General features: G+C 43.7%; 1 protein-coding gene and 2 long non-coding RNA genes across 3 annotated transcripts; 2 read left to right on the top strand and 1 right to left on the bottom strand.

Moving 5' to 3' along the window:
* Nucleotides 1-259: 259 nt before the first annotated feature.
* Nucleotides 260-14,690, bottom strand: LOC114141239 (uncharacterized). The gene is made up of 3 exons (XR_003594801.1): nucleotides 14,454-14,690; nucleotides 4,603-4,662; nucleotides 260-1,375 (listed from the first exon to the last, which is right to left on the bottom strand). It is a non-coding gene; the product is annotated as an uncharacterized LOC114141239 (long non-coding RNA).
* On the top strand, nucleotides 6,499-13,002 carry LOC114141240 (uncharacterized). The gene is made up of 2 exons (XR_003594802.1): nucleotides 6,499-9,572; nucleotides 9,968-13,002. It is a non-coding gene; the product is annotated as an uncharacterized LOC114141240 (long non-coding RNA).
* Nucleotides 14,691-17,153: 2,463 nt separating the features above from the next.
* On the top strand, nucleotides 17,154-20,525 carry pou3f3b (POU class 3 homeobox 3b). Its single transcript, XM_028011763.1, has 2 exons — nucleotides 17,154-19,056; nucleotides 19,410-20,525. The coding sequence occupies exons 1-2, from the start codon at nucleotides 17,839-17,841 to the stop codon at nucleotides 19,500-19,502; spliced, it is 1,311 nt and encodes a 436-aa protein (XP_027867564.1). The 5' UTR covers nucleotides 17,154-17,838; the 3' UTR covers nucleotides 19,503-20,525.
* The last annotated feature ends 974 nt before the right edge of the window (nucleotides 20,526-21,499 follow it).

Genomic DNA, 21,499 nt, shown 5'->3' with positions numbered 1-21,499 from the left:
CCGGGGCGGCCTCGCTCTCCTAACGAGCAGCCCGATCGATGGCTGTCTGGCGGATCAGGCTGACGCGTGGAGGAAGCTTCACCTTAACTAGCGGCCACTTCCTGCTCTGCTCTGGGTTACATCTGCTTCCACACACATCACTGATCACAGTCCAGCTTGGAAAAGAAAGTACACCCTGCTGTAGTTTAACAGTTCATCAAGAGGGGAAAGCAATCGCATCGAGTATACAAAAATTTGTATCGATATTTGCTAAATAACGATAAAAATGGAGAAAGTTTGTGTGTGGAAAAAGCAAGTTCCACACACAAACCCCATGGATGCCCCATTCTTAAGTCGTCACGGGGAGCATTTTTGTTCACTCTTCTTCAACATGTTGAGCCCTCTTCTCGACGACTTTCCACCTCTGCTGCTCTCCCTCTTCCTCTTTGTGTACACCCAGAGGTCATTGCTGATGTCTTTCCTACCTGGGGTTGCGCTAACAGGAACTTGTTTCAGCAGCAAACAGCTATTTCCCTGTGACATCCAATGAAAGCAGAAAGTGTGCACCGAGTTGTTGTTTTTTTCCCACACACCTTTTTTTTCCCGTCATTTTGGGTTGTTTTTTTTTTTTAACTTTTTGTTGATAGAAACTTGACTGTGCCGCTATTTTTTATTTTTTAAGTTTGTGCTGCTGTGACAAATTCACCCCAATCGGTGCCGTCGAACTGCTGCTTTTCTTCCCTCGTTCCTCTTTCGGTGGGGGCGGTGGCGGGGTGCAGATATTTTTAAATCCGCGGCTCTGTGGGGTTTCTCTCTCTGTGTTCCTGCCGCCGCCGCGCTGCTCCTGTCAACTCGCTGGCACTCGTGTGTTTTGCAAACACACCCAAAAACATATTTACAGGAAGTGCCTGACAGTAAGGCAGAAGCTGGATCGCGGCTCTGCTGTCTTAAGGGGCCCGATGTTTGGCTGTTGGTGCACTGTCTGTCCATCTGTCCTCAAAGAGACGCTTGTCCCAGCCTCAAGGGTCATTGAGGACACAGAGGAGGAGGAGAAGAAGAAGAGACCCAAGTGAGGAGCTTCAGGGTGCGCTCGTTTTTAACACAAACAGACACAGAGCTCGGCTTCTGCTGACTTGTTTTTTATTGCACACTTGCGAAAAACACAATACAGATTTTTCACGGCGAAGACGACGTACAGAGACGTCATGCTCACCGTCTTGAGAAAATCAACATTTCGCAGATGATCCGCGCTTTAAAGGAGCCGAATTTGCTCCAGATTTAGAGATTTGTGCTCGGCGCTGGAGTGTGACTGCAGCTAATGCGTCGAATTAAACCCCTGAGTTCGCTTCCGAGGTCGTCCCTTTTGTTCGCTCCTGCGCGCAGGTCCCTGTCAGATCTGCAGAGACAGAGCACAAAAAAAACAATCAAAAAGGCAAAGAGAGAATACTATTTATCAGTGCGACAGATTCCAAAAAGCCACTAAAACATGATTCCTATCTCATCATTGTTGAGCGATGTAAACCTTGAACGCCGCTTTGTGTCGGATTAAACGCGAGCAACGGCGTGCGCGATGAGTTTCCGGTTACGTAAAGCGATAAGACGTACCTCGGCTCTGCCGGAGCGAGATGCTTCCAGTGGAAGAGACGTGACAATGTGACATCACGCCGATGGGGGGAAATAAGCGGGAGTAGAGATACGTGAGCAAAAATCTACAGCTTCCATCCCTGAGCTCGGCTGACAAAACTGTCTTTAGGTGGCTCGGATTATGGATTAATCTATAATAACTGGGGAAGGAGCAGAGAAAAGGAAGAGAAGGAGCCCCTCCGAGTCCACTGCCTCATCAGCTAATGTTCCCGCTAATATTCCCAAATTATATCATTTAGACCTGTATCAGCGCTGCAGAATTAATCATCATTTCCCTGACACTACCCACCCCTCCTCCCCCGTTTCATTAGATCTACTGTTTCTGCCGCTCTCATTTCTACAAAGTTGGAGTTCTCTTGGTCCAACCATTCTGCTTCTCCTAATAATCTGTTTATCCACCTTATTCTCATTCCTTTTCTTCTGAGCTGTCTTCATAACAGCTGCAGGAAGTCTTCCTGAAGCGTCAGGGCTTTACAGACAGACGCCCTCTTCCTCATCGTCATCAATTGACTCCCCCCGTCATAATTACATGCCGTTTCACGTCGCCTTATTACCATCCAGTTTGTGGTTCTAACCTAAAGAAAATGATGAACACAAAGGAGTCTCCCTGCTTAACGTGGATGTGTCGATCTGAAAGGAAAACGAGAAAGCCAAAGTTTGTGACCTGATGGAATGTGCAATTTTGAGACGGTTGCGGCAACAAAAAAGACAGGAAGCGGAGCTTAAGAATATCAAATTTTCTTTGGAGGAGACCAAACTCGATGGCTTGTTAAATGAGAATGCCTTCTCTAAAATCTTTGTATACAGTACAGACCAAAAGTTTGGACACACCTTCTAATTCAATGGGTTTTCTTTATTTTCATGACTATTTATAAGGCAATAAATCCCACTTATTAACCTGACAGGACAGGTTGACCTATGAAGTGAAAACCATTTCAGGTGACGACCTCTTGAAGCTCATCAAGAAAATGCAGAGTGTGTGCAAAGCAGTAATCACAGCAAAATGTTGCTGCTTTGAAGAAACTAGAATATAAGGGGTATTTTCAGTTGTTTTACACTTTTTTGTTTAGTGCATATTTCCACATGTGTTATTCATAGTTTTGATGCCTTCAGTGTGAATCTACAATGTCAATAGTCATGAAAATAAAGGAAACTCATTGAATGAAAAGGTGTGTCCAAACTTTTGGTCTGTACTGTATATCAAATATGAAGTTAGATTTATTTATTTTTTTAAAACTAATCAAATAAATATCAGAAATTAAATAAAACGCATTGATATCACCACAGAACAACTTTATACCTACGTCTTATTAAAATCTAGAAATGCCTAATTTTCAGTCTTTTGAGAGATTCCAACTATAATTGTGGTATGGTAATACGTAATGCACCTGTATCTTCAGAGTACAACTAGACATACAGACCAAAACTAAGTCGATAGCCTAGATTGCCTAAAATCAACCGTTTTTCCACTGCAACCTAAGTCTAGCATGTTGGAAAGTTAGCATGCTGACGCTAACATATCGAGAACTTCAGACATTTATAAGTGGCTAACCAATCTTTTAACACTGGATTTGTTAAAAAAAAAAAAAAACAAAAGAAAAACATCAATTTGCTTTTTGGGCATAATGACGGTTATTCAAACATCTAGTAATTGGAGAAGTAGCTTTTTTAACATTGGTGCTATTCTCAAAGGAGGGATAAAACCAGGCTTGTATTGCACATCAATGAGCTTAGGAAATTAGCATTCTTGTGCTAATATTAACATATTCAAGCTAACGTTTAAAGAATCCATGAGTTATTGTGATTTTTGAAATGAAAGTTTAAAAGAAAAAACTTCTGGCCGTACAGAACACAGCGTGACGGTTCATTGTCGGCCTCGCCTGTTTGGGAAGTCATTATGCTAATGCTCGTATTGACATGCTAAAGCTAACAGCCACTGTTGGTTACAAAAGGAAGTTGAATTATTGTGATTGCCGGTTTCTCAGATTGTCTCAGAGCATTGAAGAGAGCTCAATCTGATTTATCTATAACTCTAAAAATACTGTCTGATATGAGATATTTCATTTATTTATGGGTGATATGTCCCTTTTTTTTTAAAATCTGAGCAGCGTTGACTCCATGCCGGTATGACAATGAAACAATGAAAAAAGTGAATTAGATTTGATGAAGGTTACACGTTTTTAACCAAAAACAATTCAAATTTGAGATCTGACGTATTATAACCCATTTGGCTGCAGACTGAACTGCCGTCTTCGTTACTCAGGTGAAGTCATTTGCCTGGCAGTGCTGCTGTGAAATGATCGGCCTCCGCTGCGAGCAGCCGGCCGGCCGCGGGGCGCACACAGGTGAGACCAACCGAGGTGGCGACGCAGAACGTGGCATAATGAAGCGCGGCTATGAAATTCCATCTGCGTGGCCCTACGGTTTACAGCCTGCCTCTCGGGTCTCTTACCTGCTCAGATTTACTGGCTGTTCCTGCCTCCTGGATCCAGCCTCGGTTTGTTTACGATGAAGGTTGGCAGTAAAGCTGGATCACTGGCCTGCGTGGGCCACTTTGTATCTTTGAGCAGATCAAGAAAAGGGTTCAACTGGAATAGATGATGCCGGCCTCTCAGTGTGTTTTATTATCCTGCTGCTGACAGTGCCACCCCCCGTCCATCCCCCTCCCGGGTCCTACCCTGTCTGTGAGCTCTGGATTGGTGGATGGATGGAGGTGGAGTGGTATCGGTGAAGAGGTGCGCCCCTACCCTCCACCCATTCTCGCTCTGCCGCTTCAACAATAGCATTTGCATATTTTTATACTCCGTCTTTCCTCTTGCCTCCCTCTCAAAGAAAAACAGCCCGGAGCGTGAATACTCCAGCAGAAGCAGGAGGCGTGCGTAGGGAAAAACGGAAGCTGGGGAGACGCCGTGTCCGCTTTGCTTGGGGAAGGAGACAAACGTACACACATTCAGACTAATGTACACACTGGGCCCTTACCCCCACAGGTTCTGCACCGGGGACGAGGAGGAACCAAAGTTTGGTGCTTGTGAGGGTCTCCTGATAGAGGAACAAAGGGAAGGGTCCAAATTACAATCAGGCCATTGCCGTTGTTGCCACATTTTACATGAGCTTGGTCTAGACCACTTTGCTAATATTCACTACCCTTTGCGATACGTTTCATGCTTCATCCGAAAACAACCGAATTCACAATAAAATGTAGCGCTGTATTAGCAGTAGTCCTTTTTGTATAGTGTTTTTCACAGTTGGACCTAAAAAGTCTTTCCGCATAATTCACCAAAATAATTTTGCTTTTGAGTGTAATTAGTCAGTTTTTCCATGTATGCATATTGTTTTTGTTCTACGTATGTTTTGCTACAAGAGAGAATTTAAAAGCAACCGCTTGATATTCAATAACATAACCTTATGAAGTCTATCAGCCCAACAGTCTATCAGCTAAATATCTGAAACCAACTTACTGACAATGACAGCAACTTTTTTAGCTTTTAAGTGTCCAATTAAATGTCTCCATTTAAGAAATACTATGTTTCAATTTTTACCTACTGCAGGACCTTGGCATTTTAATTTTATACACCACAGATGCTAATCTTCTAATCATATCATCAGCATACAAACTCTCTAACCCAGGCATGTCCAAAGTCCGGCCTGGGGGCCAATCACGGCCCGCGATCAGATTTCATACGGCCCGCAGCTTCGGTCTTATAATGTATTATTTATGGCCCGCCTGCACTGTGAAACAGAATAAATAAATCATAAAACTTGAAACTGTAATTCCTCTTTTCACCAAATGGTGGCAGCACCACTTTAATACTATCAGTCTCTGCCTCCGTGCAGCGAACCGCTCTCCGCTCATTTCTGCCATGGCCACTGCAAAGAAAACAAGTTTACAGTGAGGGCCGCCGCTTTCAAGAGAGATGGGAATTATAATACTTCTTCACTGAAAATCAAGGCAATTGTGCTTGTCTAATTTGTGAGATTGTTGCCTTGTTTAAGGATTTCAACGTAAAGAGACACTACCAGACTAAACATGCTAACACATACAACAAGCTAACAGGAAGTGACCGTGCTGAAAAAGTGAAGCAACTCCAAGTTGCACTGGCATCACAACAGCGATTCTTCACGCGGGCCTGTGAGTCAAAAGAAAATACCACCAAAGCAAGCTACGAAGTTAATGTTAATAGCTAAACATGGCAAACCTTTTACTGAAGATACATTTATCAAAGACTGTGTTATGAAAATGGTGGAGAACATTTTGCCCTGAGAAGAAGCAAGAATTTGAGAAAAATGTTTGCCTGGCAGTAACAGTGTGGCACTGAGAGTTGAGGACATGAAACTGAGTGTTTTGAACGGTAACGTCTTTCACTATCAGCAGTGAAGAGCCAATCGAACATTTATGCACCTGGATTTATGGCACTTATTTTTATTAAACTCTTGAGTAAGATTTGGTTATGAACCTGTAGATATAGTAAATGACGAGCAAAATTCACTTGTTTTAAGATTTAATAATAACAGACAACTTTGCATTACTTATAACTCCTGTTTAAAATGTTCTTGAGGCAAAGATATTTTTAAACTCATGTAAATTTAAGGTATTTCATACAGTTTGTTCAATGTTATCTGACTCTCCAGATATGAAAGAAAGGCAGAATTTGGGTTTTTAGAGTTATTCTCATTTGCCTGAGTGGCTTATATTTGGTTATTTTTTTTGTCATTTGAAAAATAAAGATAATTGTGACAATGAAAATTGTTTAATAACGGTGTGTATTTGCATGAAACTTTTGTAGTTAAAAAATGTCCGAACAAACTATTGGCCCCCAGGCATCTTGACTTTATCAAATCTGGCCCTCTTTGCAAAAAGTTTGGACACCCCTGCTCTAACCATTATCCAACCACAGTATTGGCTGTCTAATTTTTCAACCATTGGTTTAGCATGCTAGTTTACCCAGATGTTGGCATGCTAACTATCTAAACAGTTTTAGCATGGCAATTTTTCAACAATGCGATTAGTGTCCTAATCTCTCAACCGTAGCATCCGATGCTTTTTGTAAATAACATTTAGCATTTAGCCTGCATATTGAGACATTTTTGCTGAACATTTGTGACTTCAAATATCTGGCGTCCTAATCGGAGACGCAACTGCTGATAAAAAAAAAAAGTGTCTGGAGATTTTCAAGAAAGACTGCTGCATCTTGAGTCGATCGTCACGTCAGTCAACACATAGAACGTGAAACGTAAAGCGTAGTTAATTGTATTCAACTAGAAAACACACATTTAATCCCCAGTTTGTCTCAGGTGTGGCACAAGGTCCTGTTGCCGCGTTTTTGATGAACACCTCAGAGACGAGTGAGAACCAGCGAATGAAAAGAGCAGCATTACGTAATTGCATCATTCAGAGATGCTGACAATGCAACCAGACATGTTTGTCATTGCTAGGAGGGGGAGAGGGGATGGATTTGTTTGTGGACTAATCCAGAAAGGCTTCAGACAAACAGCCGTGCAAAGTGTGGAGGAAGGCATTTCAAAGCAGCCATAACCGCAGAGAATGCTCCGCTAAGCTCACACCTCCGCCATGAAGGTTACACTCTGAGGATAACTAGATGCACAGCAGAGCTGCATGTAATTTCATTTTACTTGACACCCCGCGTTATATAAAGTTCAGGCAGACAAAAGGAGGCGTCCCTGCGGAGGACCTTGACTCGGCTCTTCGGGCTGCAGTTTGAGGCGTTACGAAAGCAGCATGTGTCACCAGATGTAGTGATGAAGAGTTGCCTTTTCGTCCCAAACCGACGGCGCCGAACTTGTTACAGCTGACACCACCTTTCCACGCGGCACGAACGACTTGAGGAGGATCTATGTCGGGATGGAAAACCTGGGTCCAGAGGGATTCTCAGACATCTTCAGAGCACATGTTCGCTGAAAGTGCAGAGGGATATTTGACTTGACAGAGCATGCTGAGGCAATTCTCCAACAACAAAGTTCTATTGTGCTCAACTCTGAGCTCCATTGTTTAATTCCCTTCTAACTGACGCTCGTCTGTAGAAACTAAAAGTCCCTTTAGATAAAAAACAGGCTAAAAGATCTAGAAAAACTCTAGCATTGCCAACCAGCTCAGCACTGCAGGGCCGCAATTAGCGGTCCAAGTTAGTGAGTGACCTCCCCTGGGTCGATGTTAGGCCCGTCTGCTGTCCCTATTGTAGGATGATGCCAATTTTTGATTGATCAAATTCCTACATTTCAATCAAATTAAACAGGAGATTCATTTCAGAGCCTTTCTGTGAAAGAAACTTTCAAACTTTGGGGAAAGATTTTAGAAATTCAGGAAAACTTGAATTGCCTCTCCTAACAGCCTTGAAGGCGAAAGATAAATATCCATGAGGCACCCTGAAAGAAGCCTGTTTTATTTCTGGAGATTAATTGCAATCACATGAACGTGTCGAAAATGTGATTCATTTCTGGCACAGAGAGTTATATCTGAAGCTGTGTTTGATCAATTTAGTCAATAATTGATTTTGTTTGCCAGATTGATTTTGCGTTCAGGGGAGGCAGGTGAGTAATCCTGCTAAGTAAAAATAAAGCTATGAGAAGTAAAATAGATGCTAACAACAATGAAAGAAAATCACTTTGTCCACTTGGATTTTCTATAACTTGTTTTTCTTATCGGTAATGTCAACATTTTATGGTCAAAATCTTAGAATTTGCGCATTGCCTGTTGAAATACATGCAAGAAGAGCCGAGGTGAGGCAGTGTAGTACCACGCCTCACTGATAGGAGGCAGTGCTGATCCCCTTAGAGACAATGAGCAACAGGTGCTCTTCTTCTACGCATCGAAAAGATTGTCGAGGGAAAATACGGACGGAGCAGAACCGCTCAAATACACAACAAAAAGAAAACTTTTCTGTTTTGTTTTTATGAATTAAGTGAACAAACTGTCAATCCTGTTCCTAAATGCAAAATGATGCCTACATTTATTTTCATGTACATGTAAATACGAGATTAAATAATTATGCAACAATGTCAGTAGTTTTTAAAATCTTACTTGTGACATTAATTTTCTATTTTGTTGCCTAAAATCTAGCAATAAGGTTATTTCGACCCAATCTAACATTGTTAACCTAAACGATCACTTATTTCTAAGCAAAGCTGCTAAATTAAAAGATTATTTTTTTGTTAAATGTAAATATTTGTTATTTTTATGAGCCCCAAGCAAATTGTACATGAATATAGACAATGTTATTTTGGCCGAACCTAGCCGTGTTTCAATTTTTGCCACGTCAAAATATGCTATTAATCATAAACATGATCACTATTTTCCTAAACTTGGAGTTTTCCTTATGCTATTTATGATTTCTTCCATAAATCTTGATAAAATATGTTGTCAATATCTGGCCATGTCAACATTGTGATTATTTCTAGACGCCTTTATGGACGGAAGCTGCAGATTTCTGTCCCAGTTGATGCTGATTTAGCCTGACCGTTTAAAGTGGAACGGAAGTCTGTCGTTTTCCTGTTTGCTCATTTTTACTCATCCCGGGCGACCTTAAACCCAAACAGAGACATGTTGCATTGTGGGAAAGTGAAACTTGCCGCCCGAACACGGCTCCAGCTCCACGTCTATCTGTGGAAATGAGAGAAGGATGCTGCGTGTAATCAGCTGTTTACAGCCGCCGCAGCAGCTCCGGCCTAATGGCTCCAACATGGCCGACACGGGCTCAGTTACGTCACCTAAATGAATGCCCTCTGTTCCAGATCACCCAGCTGCATGTTTCCAGTTTACCCAGTCTGGGTGTGAGAGGATGAAGAAGAGGAGGAGGGAGAGGAGGTGGAGGTTGCGGGGGCATCCAGAGGAAGACGCATGTAAACCCATTTCAAAACAAACGGGCCAGTGTTCAATGCCTGAATGAATCAACGCAAGCGACCGCACAACAGGACATGGTGGCCATTTAACACTGGTGAGCCCATGGTGATTATACTGTACACATGCAGACAGAGTCAGAAATGAAACCAAACATGTGTGAGTTGAGGCTCACACATGTTTACACTCCAGAAAGTTGTCCATTTTTATCTAAAGGCCTTTATTCAGTCAGGTTCTTACTGAACTGACCTGCAGCCATATTGTGGGAGTAGATTTAGTGATGTGAGGGGGAGGGTTAGCCAAAATTAGATGCAAAATAATACAAATGTATAATAAATAATGATGAATTATGAATGTAAGAATGTGGATCGGATCTGTTGACTGACTTATAAACAACAAATATGCCTGAATATCCATTAAAACACAGTGGACATCATCTTAGCGTTGCCATAGAAGCTTACATCTACCATCTTCCTTATCTCCACATTTTAGGTGTTCAGCCAATCTGCACCAAGGAAAATAAACGGCACTCTGTGATTGGCTGCTCCGCAAACCAGCCAATAGGAAGTCAGCAATCATCGAGTCCAGGTATTTCAGCCCCCCAGGCCACATTTTCTTTGTTGTACAAAAAAAATGTATATCTGAAAAATAATGCTAACTTTCCACGAATAATCTGAAGTGGAGTTCCACAGAAAATCCACCAATAGCGTCCGTTTGAATCACGGCTACGCGCAGCTTTAAACACTGTCGTTCGTGTCATGTAGCTCTAGCTAAATTTGCAGCGGCGTTGAATTTTAATTTTGAAAATGAGTGTGCCACTTCGTTTTTTTTCCTCACACTTAAACTCCAGCTTTTACTTTGAAAAGCCGCGGCTCAGATTACACAGACAGGAACCATAAAGACACGCAGATGACATTTCCTCCCGTCTCCCTCATGAATATCAAAGCCAGGCCAGAAAAACAAGGCAGGGCATTAGAGCCCTATTATTGTATTTGCATTCCCCATAACACGCGGCGTATTGGTTGCTGTATTTATTGCCTCATCAGCGCGGCGTGGCTGCTAGCAGCGGCTGATTTATTAGCCCAACGTCACATGGAGTGAGTTGGCGAACGGAGTGGAGGAAGGTTTTCCTGCTGGTGGACTTTCCTGACGATTGGCTTCTCTCCTGGCCTGGAGCCAGATCAGGACTTCTATCTGCACAGCTCTACGTCCGGCTTGAGGTTTCCGTTTTTGTTTTGCAGAGTCTCTTGGAAGTGCAGCCGAGGTCCTCCGCTCATCTCTTTTTTCCAATCTTTGTGGGATTTGGAGTGATTTGCGCCGCGCTCCCCGAGGGAAATAAATACTTTGATTAATGTAATCCTGGGGAGGCTGATGTCCCTCCCCTCCCCCACCTGCACCTGAGGGACTGCTCAGCAAAACAAAAACAAGAAGAAGAAGAAGAAACGAGCAGAGAGCGACAACTGAACGAGTGCAGATTGGATTTGTTTGGTTTCTTAATTAGCGCGCCTTTAGTGCGCAGCATCAGTCTTGATTAGCATGTAGCGCTATCCAACAGGACACTGTAAAAGTGTGGCTCACGCTCATGTGACTCCTGGAAGTGGCAGCATCATGCTGGGTGGGACTGCTGGGGTTACAGGTGCAAAGTTCTTCCCGGTGCTCGAATAATTCCTTGAAAACAAGAATTGGACGTGCAAGTTTAAATGTACTACATAGTTCCTATTACGAGTGTTGAACCAGATGGCAAAAATAGTGGCAGCATGATCCTGTGGGATATGTGTAGCTTGAAGGAGAAGGGGGCGGGGGTTCTTGAAAAATGACTCATAAAAATAGTAACTGAAAGCAAAACTTAAATTCATTGCACTTTTCATGCAAGAAAGACCAAGTGGCAGCATCATGCTGTGGGACCGCTGCTAGTCAGACCAGCTCATCTGGAATATGAATGATCAGCTCCATCACCAGAACCTAAAGAACCTTATTTACCATATTTCTTTCTTTTTTTTTTTTTTTTGTTGTTGTTTTTTTTTTTTTTTCATTTTCCTCCTAACTAGTTTAGAACAAATCCAAACTTTATATTTGTGTATATCCGTATATTTATGCCACTCACTACTAGTTATTTATTCAATTTAAAAAAAAAGGTCATTTATAAATATTATTAAGTCATAACTAGTGTCATTTTAAGGCACATTTTTGTCTCTTTGTCTATTTATTAAAAAATGTTTTCTATCATTTAAAAAGCCTCAATGTTATGACTGGCGCACATATTTTGTAATATTTCATGTTAAAAATAAAGATGTATTTTTACATATTATTATTCACAAATATTATTTTTAGCGACTTTGTTCAACACGGTTCCTTTTGTCAAATATTGGGCCCCTGCCTCTTGAAAGTCTTCTGTGCGGCCCTGCTGGGGCTCAAAACATGAGCGCCACCTCCGCCGGCTTCAACTTTACTGTAAAGGTCAGAACTGAAATCCACTTAGAATTACACTAATGAGCGCAAACAGGGGCGCAAATGTCGAAAATCTGCGCAATAATTCTGATGAAAGAGAGTCCAGTTAAAAACTCCTAACATCTCTTCACCTGCACATCTCCAGCATCTCCGCGCTTCAGCTTCACAGAGCGGTTACTGTGTGTGTGTGTGTGTGTGTGTGTGTGTGTGTGTGTGTGTGTGTGTGTGTGTGTGTGTGTGTGTGTGTGTGAGAGAGAGAGAGAGAGAGACTCCATGAAGCATATTAATAATAAAAAAGCCTGTCTGAATGAGGGGAAAATCCCCATTCATGTCTGACACCGAAGGCCTGCTTGAAGCCCATTTAATTAACGGTATATATTACCGTCTAAGTGCTGCGAAGTTCGGCTCTAAATCAGCGTTTGGGCCTGACACGCTCAACGTATGTCGGATTACAGCGAGCCGGACCGAGCGTGATGGGGGGGGGGGAGTTTGGGGGGCCTGCAAATAAATTATGTAGCCCACAGGCAACTTTAAGTGTGCCATAATTAAAAAGCGGCGGGAATTGCATCAGTTTAATGCGAATATGCGGCGGGCGAGCCACAGAAGTGTCTGAAATTTACGGCCGAAAATCATCTTTTATGGAGAAGAGAGAGACAATAGATTAATGCGAGCTAATTGATTTCCCCCCTTAATTCGCTGGAGCTGCTGTGCAACAAGCCTACATTAAAAAATATATATATATATATTTTTTTTTTTTTAAATCCTCATTTTATTAATTAGTGGCGCCTTGTAGGAGATGTATCTCTCTCTCTCTCTCTTTTCCAGCAGGAGCAACCCGCAAACTCCCGCGATACTTCGGGAGTTTACTACCGCTATTATCGGTTGCGAGCACCTCCCCTCCGCCCCCCAACAAAAAAAGTCGCGGCTCCGCCATATGTTTGCGCCAAACATCCGTGATGCACATGGAGGCCGGACCTGAGGAGCCTGAGTGGCGGCTCTGGTGCGCAGGCGCAGGCGCAGGTGGTGGGTGGGTTGGGGGTCAAAGCCATCTTATGACAAATTCTCTCCCTGTCTGAGGATAAAATGTAAATAATCTGATATCTGAATTAGAATTTGGCTCGTCATATTTGTTAGCTCTGTTGTGCGTCATCAGCTGAAGTTTGCGCCACTCAGTAGTTTTAATGTTGAGCACGAGGGTTTATTAAAAACATGAGTCCATTTAAACGGAATAGAAATGGACTCATCTGTGTTCCGATTCTATTATTTCAGTATTGAAAATGATAAACAATCTGACACAAAATGGACTTTTTTTTCCCCCTTTTTTTATTTTTTTTTTTTTTTTTGCGCCAACCTGCAGGACAAAACGGGGTGACGTTCGCATCATGAGTGAGCGCGACACCTGGCGGATTTGATGACCAAATCATACCCACACTCCTACAAAACAATAAAAATGATTAAAAATGAACCAGACTGTCAGGAAGTAAATAATAGTAATAAAAAAAATTTTAAAAAAGAGCGACTCAACAGAGAGCAGCAGCAGGGGCGTGCACAGGAATAAGCGGGGCCGCGCGTTCAGAAAGAAAACTACGATTAGTTATTTCACATGTTTGGGTCACTTTTAGACGGAAAGTGGTTTTCTTCCTTTAGTTTGTACAAAAAGTTCTCCGAGACCCCCCCTCTCTCTCACACACACACACACACACAAACGCGGAGTCGTTTTTCATCTCGACTCCAGTGCACAAACATACAGCTTAATGCGGCCAGTGTTCCCGTCTTTTATTGGCCTCACCATGGCGACGGGGCGCGGGGCTCAGCAATGCGGCTCCCCGTCACCCTCGGAGGCTTGGAGGAGGAGGAAGAGGAGGAACTCCGGGGGGAGGCGGGGGGGACACGGAACATTCAAAGTCCGGCAACTCTGACGGGAAACAGTTCTAGTTTTCTTTTTCTTTTTTTTTCTTTTTTTTTTTTTGCGGATAACTGCTTCGCTTTCTCTGCCCGCATGCATGTTGAAGATTTAAAAAAAAAAAAAAAAAAAAGAAGAAGGAAAAGAACTTTAAGCAAACTTTAAGGTCGATTCGCCTTAACCGAGGATCCAGCCGATGGGTCCTCTCCTCTCTCCTCTTTGGTCCCTCGTTCTCGCCGCTTAAAATCTGATTGATTGCACTTTTCTCCGGCGGACGTTCGCTACGAAACCGGCGCAGCTCCTCCATCTGCTCCCCACTTCTATGGTTTAGCGATAAAAAGGAAGAGGGGGCCGGGGGGCGGGGGGGTAACTGCCAGGCTGTTATTGTTATTATTATTATTATTGTTAATAATAATAATAATAACAATAATAATAAAATCGGCTTTAGAAAAACTACTCATTAGCAGAACTTCCTCCAGATTGGCGCAGAAGAACGGGGTGAAACGTCGCGTAAAAAAAAAAAAAAAAAAAAAAGAAGAAAGAGACGCGTATAAGGCGGACGCGCAGAAAGTGCGCTAAATCCGCCGAGGTGATGATGACGACGATGATGGTGGCGGTGGTTCTTACCTTCAGAGTGAAGGACGTGGCGTGGGTTTGCTCCCACGGAGCGTGGAAGCGGTTATCTCCCTTCCCGGCGACTCGCTGCTCCCTCAGATTTTCTTTCCTCCGCCTCGACTGAGCAGGAGCGCCGCTCTGCTCCCGCTATTATTTTCACTAAAATATATGAAAATTTATGCAAATGAAAATCAGCACTAACTGTTCGTCTCTTGTTATACTTGGGGATGATTTTTTTTTTCCTTCCCCCCCACACACCCTCTCTCTTTCTCTCCCCTCTCCTCACTGTTTCCCCGCTTTGCATACAGAATAAATGAACTTCCCCAGCAGGAAACTTGGGGACCTTTATATATATATATATATACATATATATATAATAAGCAAATAAATAATAAATAAACACAGGATATATCAGAGAGGAGTTTGCGGCTGGTTTCTGGGGGAATATTTCCTAGAATGGCTTTTGACTCGCCTTTTATGGATGTTGTACATCCTTTTTCTTTTTTTCTCTCTTTTTTTTTTTTTTTTTTTTTTTTGCAGGGATTTCTGGGAAATTTATTCAGGAATCCTCACTGTATATTAATGCATAGAGGAGGGGCCCCATGGCTGCATGGGCCCCAAACGTTCCTGGTGCAGAGAGGACATTGGCGTTTCCTGATGGAAGGAAAGTCCAGAGCTGCACTGTTTTTATTCTGCTGGAGATAAATAATAATATGAATTATAATAATAATAATAATAATAATAATAATAATAATAATAATAATAATAATTACTGTGAGTTAAAAAAAATTCACTTCTTATCTTAAGTCCTGAAACTGTAGTTAGAATGAAATGGGGAAAAAATAAACACATTTTTTTTTAAAAAAGAGGGAAAGGTTTAACTCTAAAGTTAGAAATCAGGACTTGAGTGTGTTTTCAAAGAGGCAGAAATAAATTCAGAAATGATGTTTGTTTTCGAGGCTTTTTTCCATTTCAGACAGAAATCTGTTGTTTAAGTAGAGACTGTCAGACTGTCTTTAAAACAACATGAAACAATATTTAGTTCCTTCTAAGCAGCTATAGTTCTGAATTTAAGCAGTCGAAAAGACCTGGAGTTGTGCTTTAATCTGATGTAGTGGAGGTCATGGAGGGACCCATAGGGTCATCGTTTCAGGCCCAGACAGGGGAAGAGCTTCCAGCTCTGCCAGCTGAACAGATTACATTGTGGTTAAGAAGTAGAGACGTTTAAAAAAAAAAAGAAAGAGAGAAAGAAAAAAGTCTAAAAGTTACCAGAGTAAAAGGAATCCTCACTACTTATTGGTTCATAGAAAGAGGGGACCCATGCGTTACAGCTTCAGTGGCCCTCGGTAACTCTACTGTCAATAATTTGACTCTTTCTCTGTTGTCAACTTTACATAAAAACTGTGTCAGTCCGAGGGGCCCCATGCGCTCCGCTTGGAGAGGCTCGAGCGCGAATCCAGACGCTTCAGGACGAACTTGGCAGCAATGGGAGCGAATGTGATTAGAAAGGACAGAGAAAAGTTGGCGACGAATCCATCTGATGGATGAGGACGTGCTGGCTGACGTCTACATCCGCAGATTCCCCCATAAACTTCTGGTCTACGTAATAATATTAATAAGTAATGAAATCATTCACTGCTGAGGACAGATTCATGAAACAAATGTAGCAACAACAACAAAAACAAATATATATATATATATATTTCAATTTAAATAATGTGGTGGAAAAGTGAAGGATGAGGAGATATTGGAAATATATATATATATATATATATATATATATATATATATATATAAAGATGGAGTGCTGGGGGTTCCGTGGTGGCGCAGGGGTTTCAGCACAACACGGATAAGGAGGTCGCAGGTTCGATTCCCGGCCTGGTGACCTTTACCGCATGTCTTCCCTCTTTACCTCCTTTCCTGACCTTTCACTTTCAAATAAAGGCCACTGTAACCCCCCCCCCCCGAGAAAAAACAAACAACAACAAAAGGGGGAATATTGCCTTCCAACTAAATTGATGAAAAGTCGAAGAAAGATTTTAGGATGAATTCAGCTAAAAACGAAAAGAGACACAGAAACAGAAACGCTGTCTCCGTCAGAACGGCGTCTGGTGGCTGAAAGTGAATGGCGACAATAATAATAATAATAATAATTCATTTTCATTGTAAAGTCCTTTTTGGACTCTAATAAAGATCAAAAACAACAGCAACCACCGAGTGCGTGTCAGCGTCCAGGTGAAAGCCGGTTAGCTCGACAGCTAAACTTTAACTGTTTTTAAGACTATAAAGCGGATGTCCACCATTTAAACAAGTTGGGGGTGGGGGGGGGTTCAGGGGTTTAAAGCTGATTTCCGGAGCAGAGAGAGAAAATAACAAATGAGTGTGGGTTTTTTTTTTTTTTAAATGTTAAATAACCTTAAAAAGAAATAATAAAACACACAAACGTCCTCGTCCCTGTTTGTCTCGGCACTGTTTACTACCGAGTTGTGCTCCCCGTTTTGTTTGGACCCGCAATTAAAAAGCAGCCAATCGGAACAGCCGGAAGGAGGTTCTCCGCGCGCCCCGGAGACCTGCCAATCACGCCCCGGGTAACCAATCAATGGGCACGCACGGGGTAAACACGGCGTCCTGAGGGCTGCGAGGAGGGGGGGGGGATGCTGTGGAGGGGGGGCGGCGGGGGGGTGAGAGGGGAGGAGGCCTGTCAGAGATAGAAAGAGGAGGAGAGAGAGGCAGCGAATGAGAGGAGAGGCTCGCAGGCAGCGCCGCGCCACTGTTCCGACTGGATTGTACTTGAACGGGAGTTCGCGGTTTGGCAGGTTTATCCACATCAAAACAGAACAAAGAGACGGTGCTATAAAAGAAGAGAGGGAGAGAGCAGCGGAGGGAAGAAAAGCAACTTGAATTACAAAAGAAGTGAGGACGCTCTCCGCTTTTCCGCATCCAAGGCTGGACGTAAAAAAACTGGCGAATTTCTGGAAGGAGGCTTTTTGTTTTTGTTTGTTTGTTTGTTTGTTTGTTTTTCTTCCTTCCTGAAAGTTTGTTTGGGACGCTTCCGATTTGAATTTTGATGTCCGCGTTCTCGGTGCGAAACTTTCCCCCGCGGACTGCACATGGTTTCAAAGGGCTTTCAGAGGAGCTGGGATATCTTTCCACGTCGTCCACGCTGAACACTCTCCGCTAGAATGTTGTAAATACGCGCGGGTTTGCTCCAGCCGCTCCTCTGCGTCTATCAGCGCATCCAAAGAAGAAGAAGAGACTGCACGGACTTTTAAAAAGACTGAATAATTCATGAGATACAATTTGCCTGCTGGAAAGAAGTGACTGTAAAAAAAAAAGAAAGAAAGAAAGAAAAAAGGGAGGGGAGTTGTCCACAAATATATTCATAAGGGTTGACGGGATGGCCACCGCGGCTTCCAATCCTTATCTGCCCAGCAATAGCATCTTATCGTCCGGCTCCATCGTGCACTCTGACTCCGGGGGCGGCGGCATGCAGCCCGGCAGCGCCGCGGTCACCTCCGGGTCCGGAGGTTACAGGGGAGACCCCACGGTCAAGATGGTGCAAAGTGACTTTATGCAAGGCGCCATGGCAGCGAGCAACGGGGGGCACATGCTGAGCCATGCCCACCAGTGGGTGACGTCCCTGCCGCACGCCGCGGCGGCCGCAGCCGCAGCCGCGGTGGCCGCGGCCGAGGCCGGCTCGCCCTGGTCGTCCAGCCCGGTCGGGATGACCGGCAGCCCGCAGCAGCAGGACGTCAAGAGCTCCGCCAGAGACGATCTGCACACGGGCACCGCGCTGCACCACAGGCCGCCTCACTTAGCCCCGCACCACACGCACGCCGGGGCGTGGGGCAGCACCACGGCGGCGCACATCAACTCCATCTCCGGCGGGCAGCAGCAGCAGCAGCAGCAGTCGCTCATCTACTCGCAGCCGGGGGGCTTCACTGTGAACGGCATGCTGAGCCCAGGCAGCCAGAGCTTGGTGCACCCCGGCCTGGTGCGGGGGGACACCCCGGACCTGGAGCACGGCAGCCACCACCACCACCACCACCACCAGCACCCGCACCACCAGCACCACGCCGCCGTCAACAGCCACGACCCGCACTCGGACGACGACACGCCGACGTCGGACGACCTGGAGCAGTTCGCCAAGCAGTTCAAGCAGCGGCGGATCAAGCTGGGCTTCACGCAGGCGGACGTGGGCCTGGCGCTGGGCACGCTGTACGGGAACGTGTTCTCGCAGACCACCATCTGCAGGTTCGAGGCGCTGCAGCTCAGCTTCAAGAACATGTGCAAGCTGAAGCCGCTGCTGAACAAGTGGCTGGAGGAGGCCGACTCGTCCACGGGGAGCCCCACCAGCATCGACAAGATCGCGGCGCAGGGCCGCAAGCGCAAGAAGCGCACCTCCATCGAGGTGAGCGTCAAGGGGGCCCTGGAGAGCCACTTCCTCAAGTGCCCCAAGCCGTCGGCGCAGGAGATCAGCTCGCTGGCGGACAACCTGCAGCTGGAGAAGGAGGTGGTCAGAGTGTGGTTCTGCAATAGGAGGCAGAAGGAAAAGCGGATGACGCCGCCAGGAGTGGCGCAGACGCCGGAGGATGTGTACTCTCAGGTCGGCAATGTGAGTGCAGAAACACCGCCCCCCTCCATGGACTGCAAACGAATGTTCAGTGAAACGTAGAGTTGTTTTTTTTTAGTTTTTTTTTTAGATGAAATTAAACTGCTTAAACAGACAGACTATCGCCATGATAGCACAAAACCTTTTTTTTTTTTTTTTTTTTTGATACTGTGATTGTGAGAATGAGACTGCAGAAAAATGTGTTTTATCTATTTTTCACCAGAAAACAAACAAAAAAAAAAACGTTTCCCCCTCTTCGTTTTTCCTCCTTCCCAAACACACAAAAACAAAAACGCACCTTCTTCCAGGCCCTAAATGTCTTAACCTAAAAGGTTCCTTCTGCTTTTTTCTTTCAGGGGCATTTTTTAGTAGATTACTTAAAAGATGAAGCGAGCGACCAGAGGGTGACAACCACAAGTTCATTCCACCAGGTAATTTTGGCGCATTGAGAAGAGGAACTTCTCCTTAATAATTTTCATCATTTTTTTTTTTTTTTCCTCTCTCCCTCCTGAAAAGTAAACACACCCCCCTCCCAACCTGCACTCCCCTTCTTGTTTATCATGTTTATTCCAAAACAAAACAAAAGCGAGAGAGAGAGAGAGAGAGAGAGAGAGAGAGAGACATTTTGTATATTTGAAAAGAAAACCGGGACTGAATCATTCTCCAGAGAGGATCCACGACGCTTCCAGCTTCCTGATTATTTTTTTCTGGAGTTTTTTTTTTTTTTTTTTTTTCTGCCAATTTTTCTATCCTATATTCCTCCTCCTCCTCCTCCTCCCCCCATCCCCTCACTCCATCACTTCTTCGTCACCTTTTAAAGAGGAGAGCAGAAGCAGGAACTGTCTGTGATCTCAAAGATCACCTCCTTTCCTTCCCCCCTTGTCGTTATTTAACGGAGACACTTGAGTGGATTTTTTTTTTTTTTTTTTCTCTCTCCCATCGAGGAGAAAACGGGACATTTGAGCTGCACTTATTTCAGATTTAACAACAAAAACAAAACCAACAAACACACACACACACACACACACAAAAAAAAAAAAAAATCTGTTGCCAAGTGTGACTGAGTGTGGATTATTGCTGCCCTTTGTAAGCAGGATTCTTTGGTAGGTTTTAATAAACGACAAAAAAAATATATATATAAAAAAAACACACACACAATGTAAAGCTGGCAATATAGATCATCAGATCAGATTTTTATTTTTGTTTTTAATATTTTATCCCAAACGGTAATTTATTCCTCTGTTTTTATGCTTTATTTCTGGATCATATTTTCCTCTAAAAGGAGCACAAATCACCACGAGCAGACCGTTTGTTCTATCTAGGTAATAAGGGTATATTTTGATGTGAATTTCTTCTTCTCCTTTTTTTTTTTTTCTTTGCTCTTATTTTTTTATTTCGACTGTATATTTAATTTGCAGTAGTGGTTCCGTACGAGCTGACTGAGACAATAAATTTGTTAGAATGAAACGCAACAATCCTGTGCTGCTTTATTATTATTATTATTATTATTATTATTATTATTATTATTATTATTGTGGTGGTGAATTTGAAGTGTTTCGGTTGGCTATGGACAATATTTCAAAATGTGCAAAAAAAATCCCGTTTTGACGCTACGAACGAGCCAAATTAACGCGCGTGCTCGTTCATTTTTATTATTATTATTATTATTTATTTATTTATTTATTTTTTGCTAGCTTTTGTTTTGTTTTGTATTTTTACGTAAACGTGGGCGCGACTCGGCGCGTAAATGTTCTGCTGTTTGGAGGCTGTGGGTCGTGTTGGGTCAGGATCAGAGGCCGCAGAGGTCAGAGCGCGTGCTGATTGGTTCTACGCTTCAGTTTCCAACTGACCCCCCCACCCCCTCTACCTTAACCCCCCCAGATAAATTTCTTATCTCTTTTTGCATCTTGGGGTCGCCTATTCAGCGAAACTCCCCCAAACGTGTCCCCTCGCTGCAGGATTTGAATTTCGCGGATGCCCCCCTCCCTCACTGCCCCCCCCCCCCCACCTCCTCCTCCACGATAGTCGCTTAGCAACTGAATTCAATGATAAAGAAGGAGCTAGCATCATTTTGTCTTTGTCTGTATTGGAGAAAGTGGTGCTGGGGAAGTTTAGTTCGGTCATGTTTACTTCTAGTGTGTTTCGGTGTAAAAGAGGAGCAGCTTAGGAAGTCACGGTGTGTGTGTGTGTGTGTGTGTGCGTGTTTGTGTGTGTGTGTGTGGGGTAAATATACGGCAGGTGCGCAGTGACCTATCCCGTCATGTACTGCCATGCTTCACTCTGATACCTGCTTTCTTGTATGCGGGGCAGCAAGCACGCATGTGCGGGAAGGTCCCAGACAAATGCGCGAGGATGTTTCAGCAACGCTTCCAAACCTCCTGATTGGGTTTGATTTCATGCAGCTTTCAACTCGTTTTCACGGATGAACCGAGTAGAACCAAGACGT

This window comes from Xiphophorus couchianus, chromosome 24 (assembly GCF_001444195.1).
Source record: "Xiphophorus couchianus chromosome 24, X_couchianus-1.0, whole genome shotgun sequence".
Lineage (NCBI taxonomy): Eukaryota > Metazoa > Chordata > Actinopteri > Cyprinodontiformes > Poeciliidae > Xiphophorus > Xiphophorus couchianus.
The sequence above is the reverse complement of the archived record's forward strand: the minus strand, read 5'-3'. Positions and strand labels throughout refer to the sequence as shown.

Coding starts and splice junctions, on each gene's coding strand:
- pou3f3b (XM_028011763.1), top strand. CDS start 17,839: ATGGCCACCGCGGCTTCCAATCCTTATCTGCCCAGCAATAGCATCTTA. Junction 19,057..19,409: donor TGTACTCTCAGGTCGGCAAT/GTGAGTGCAGAA, acceptor TTTTTCTTTCAG/GGGCATTTTTTAGTAGATTA.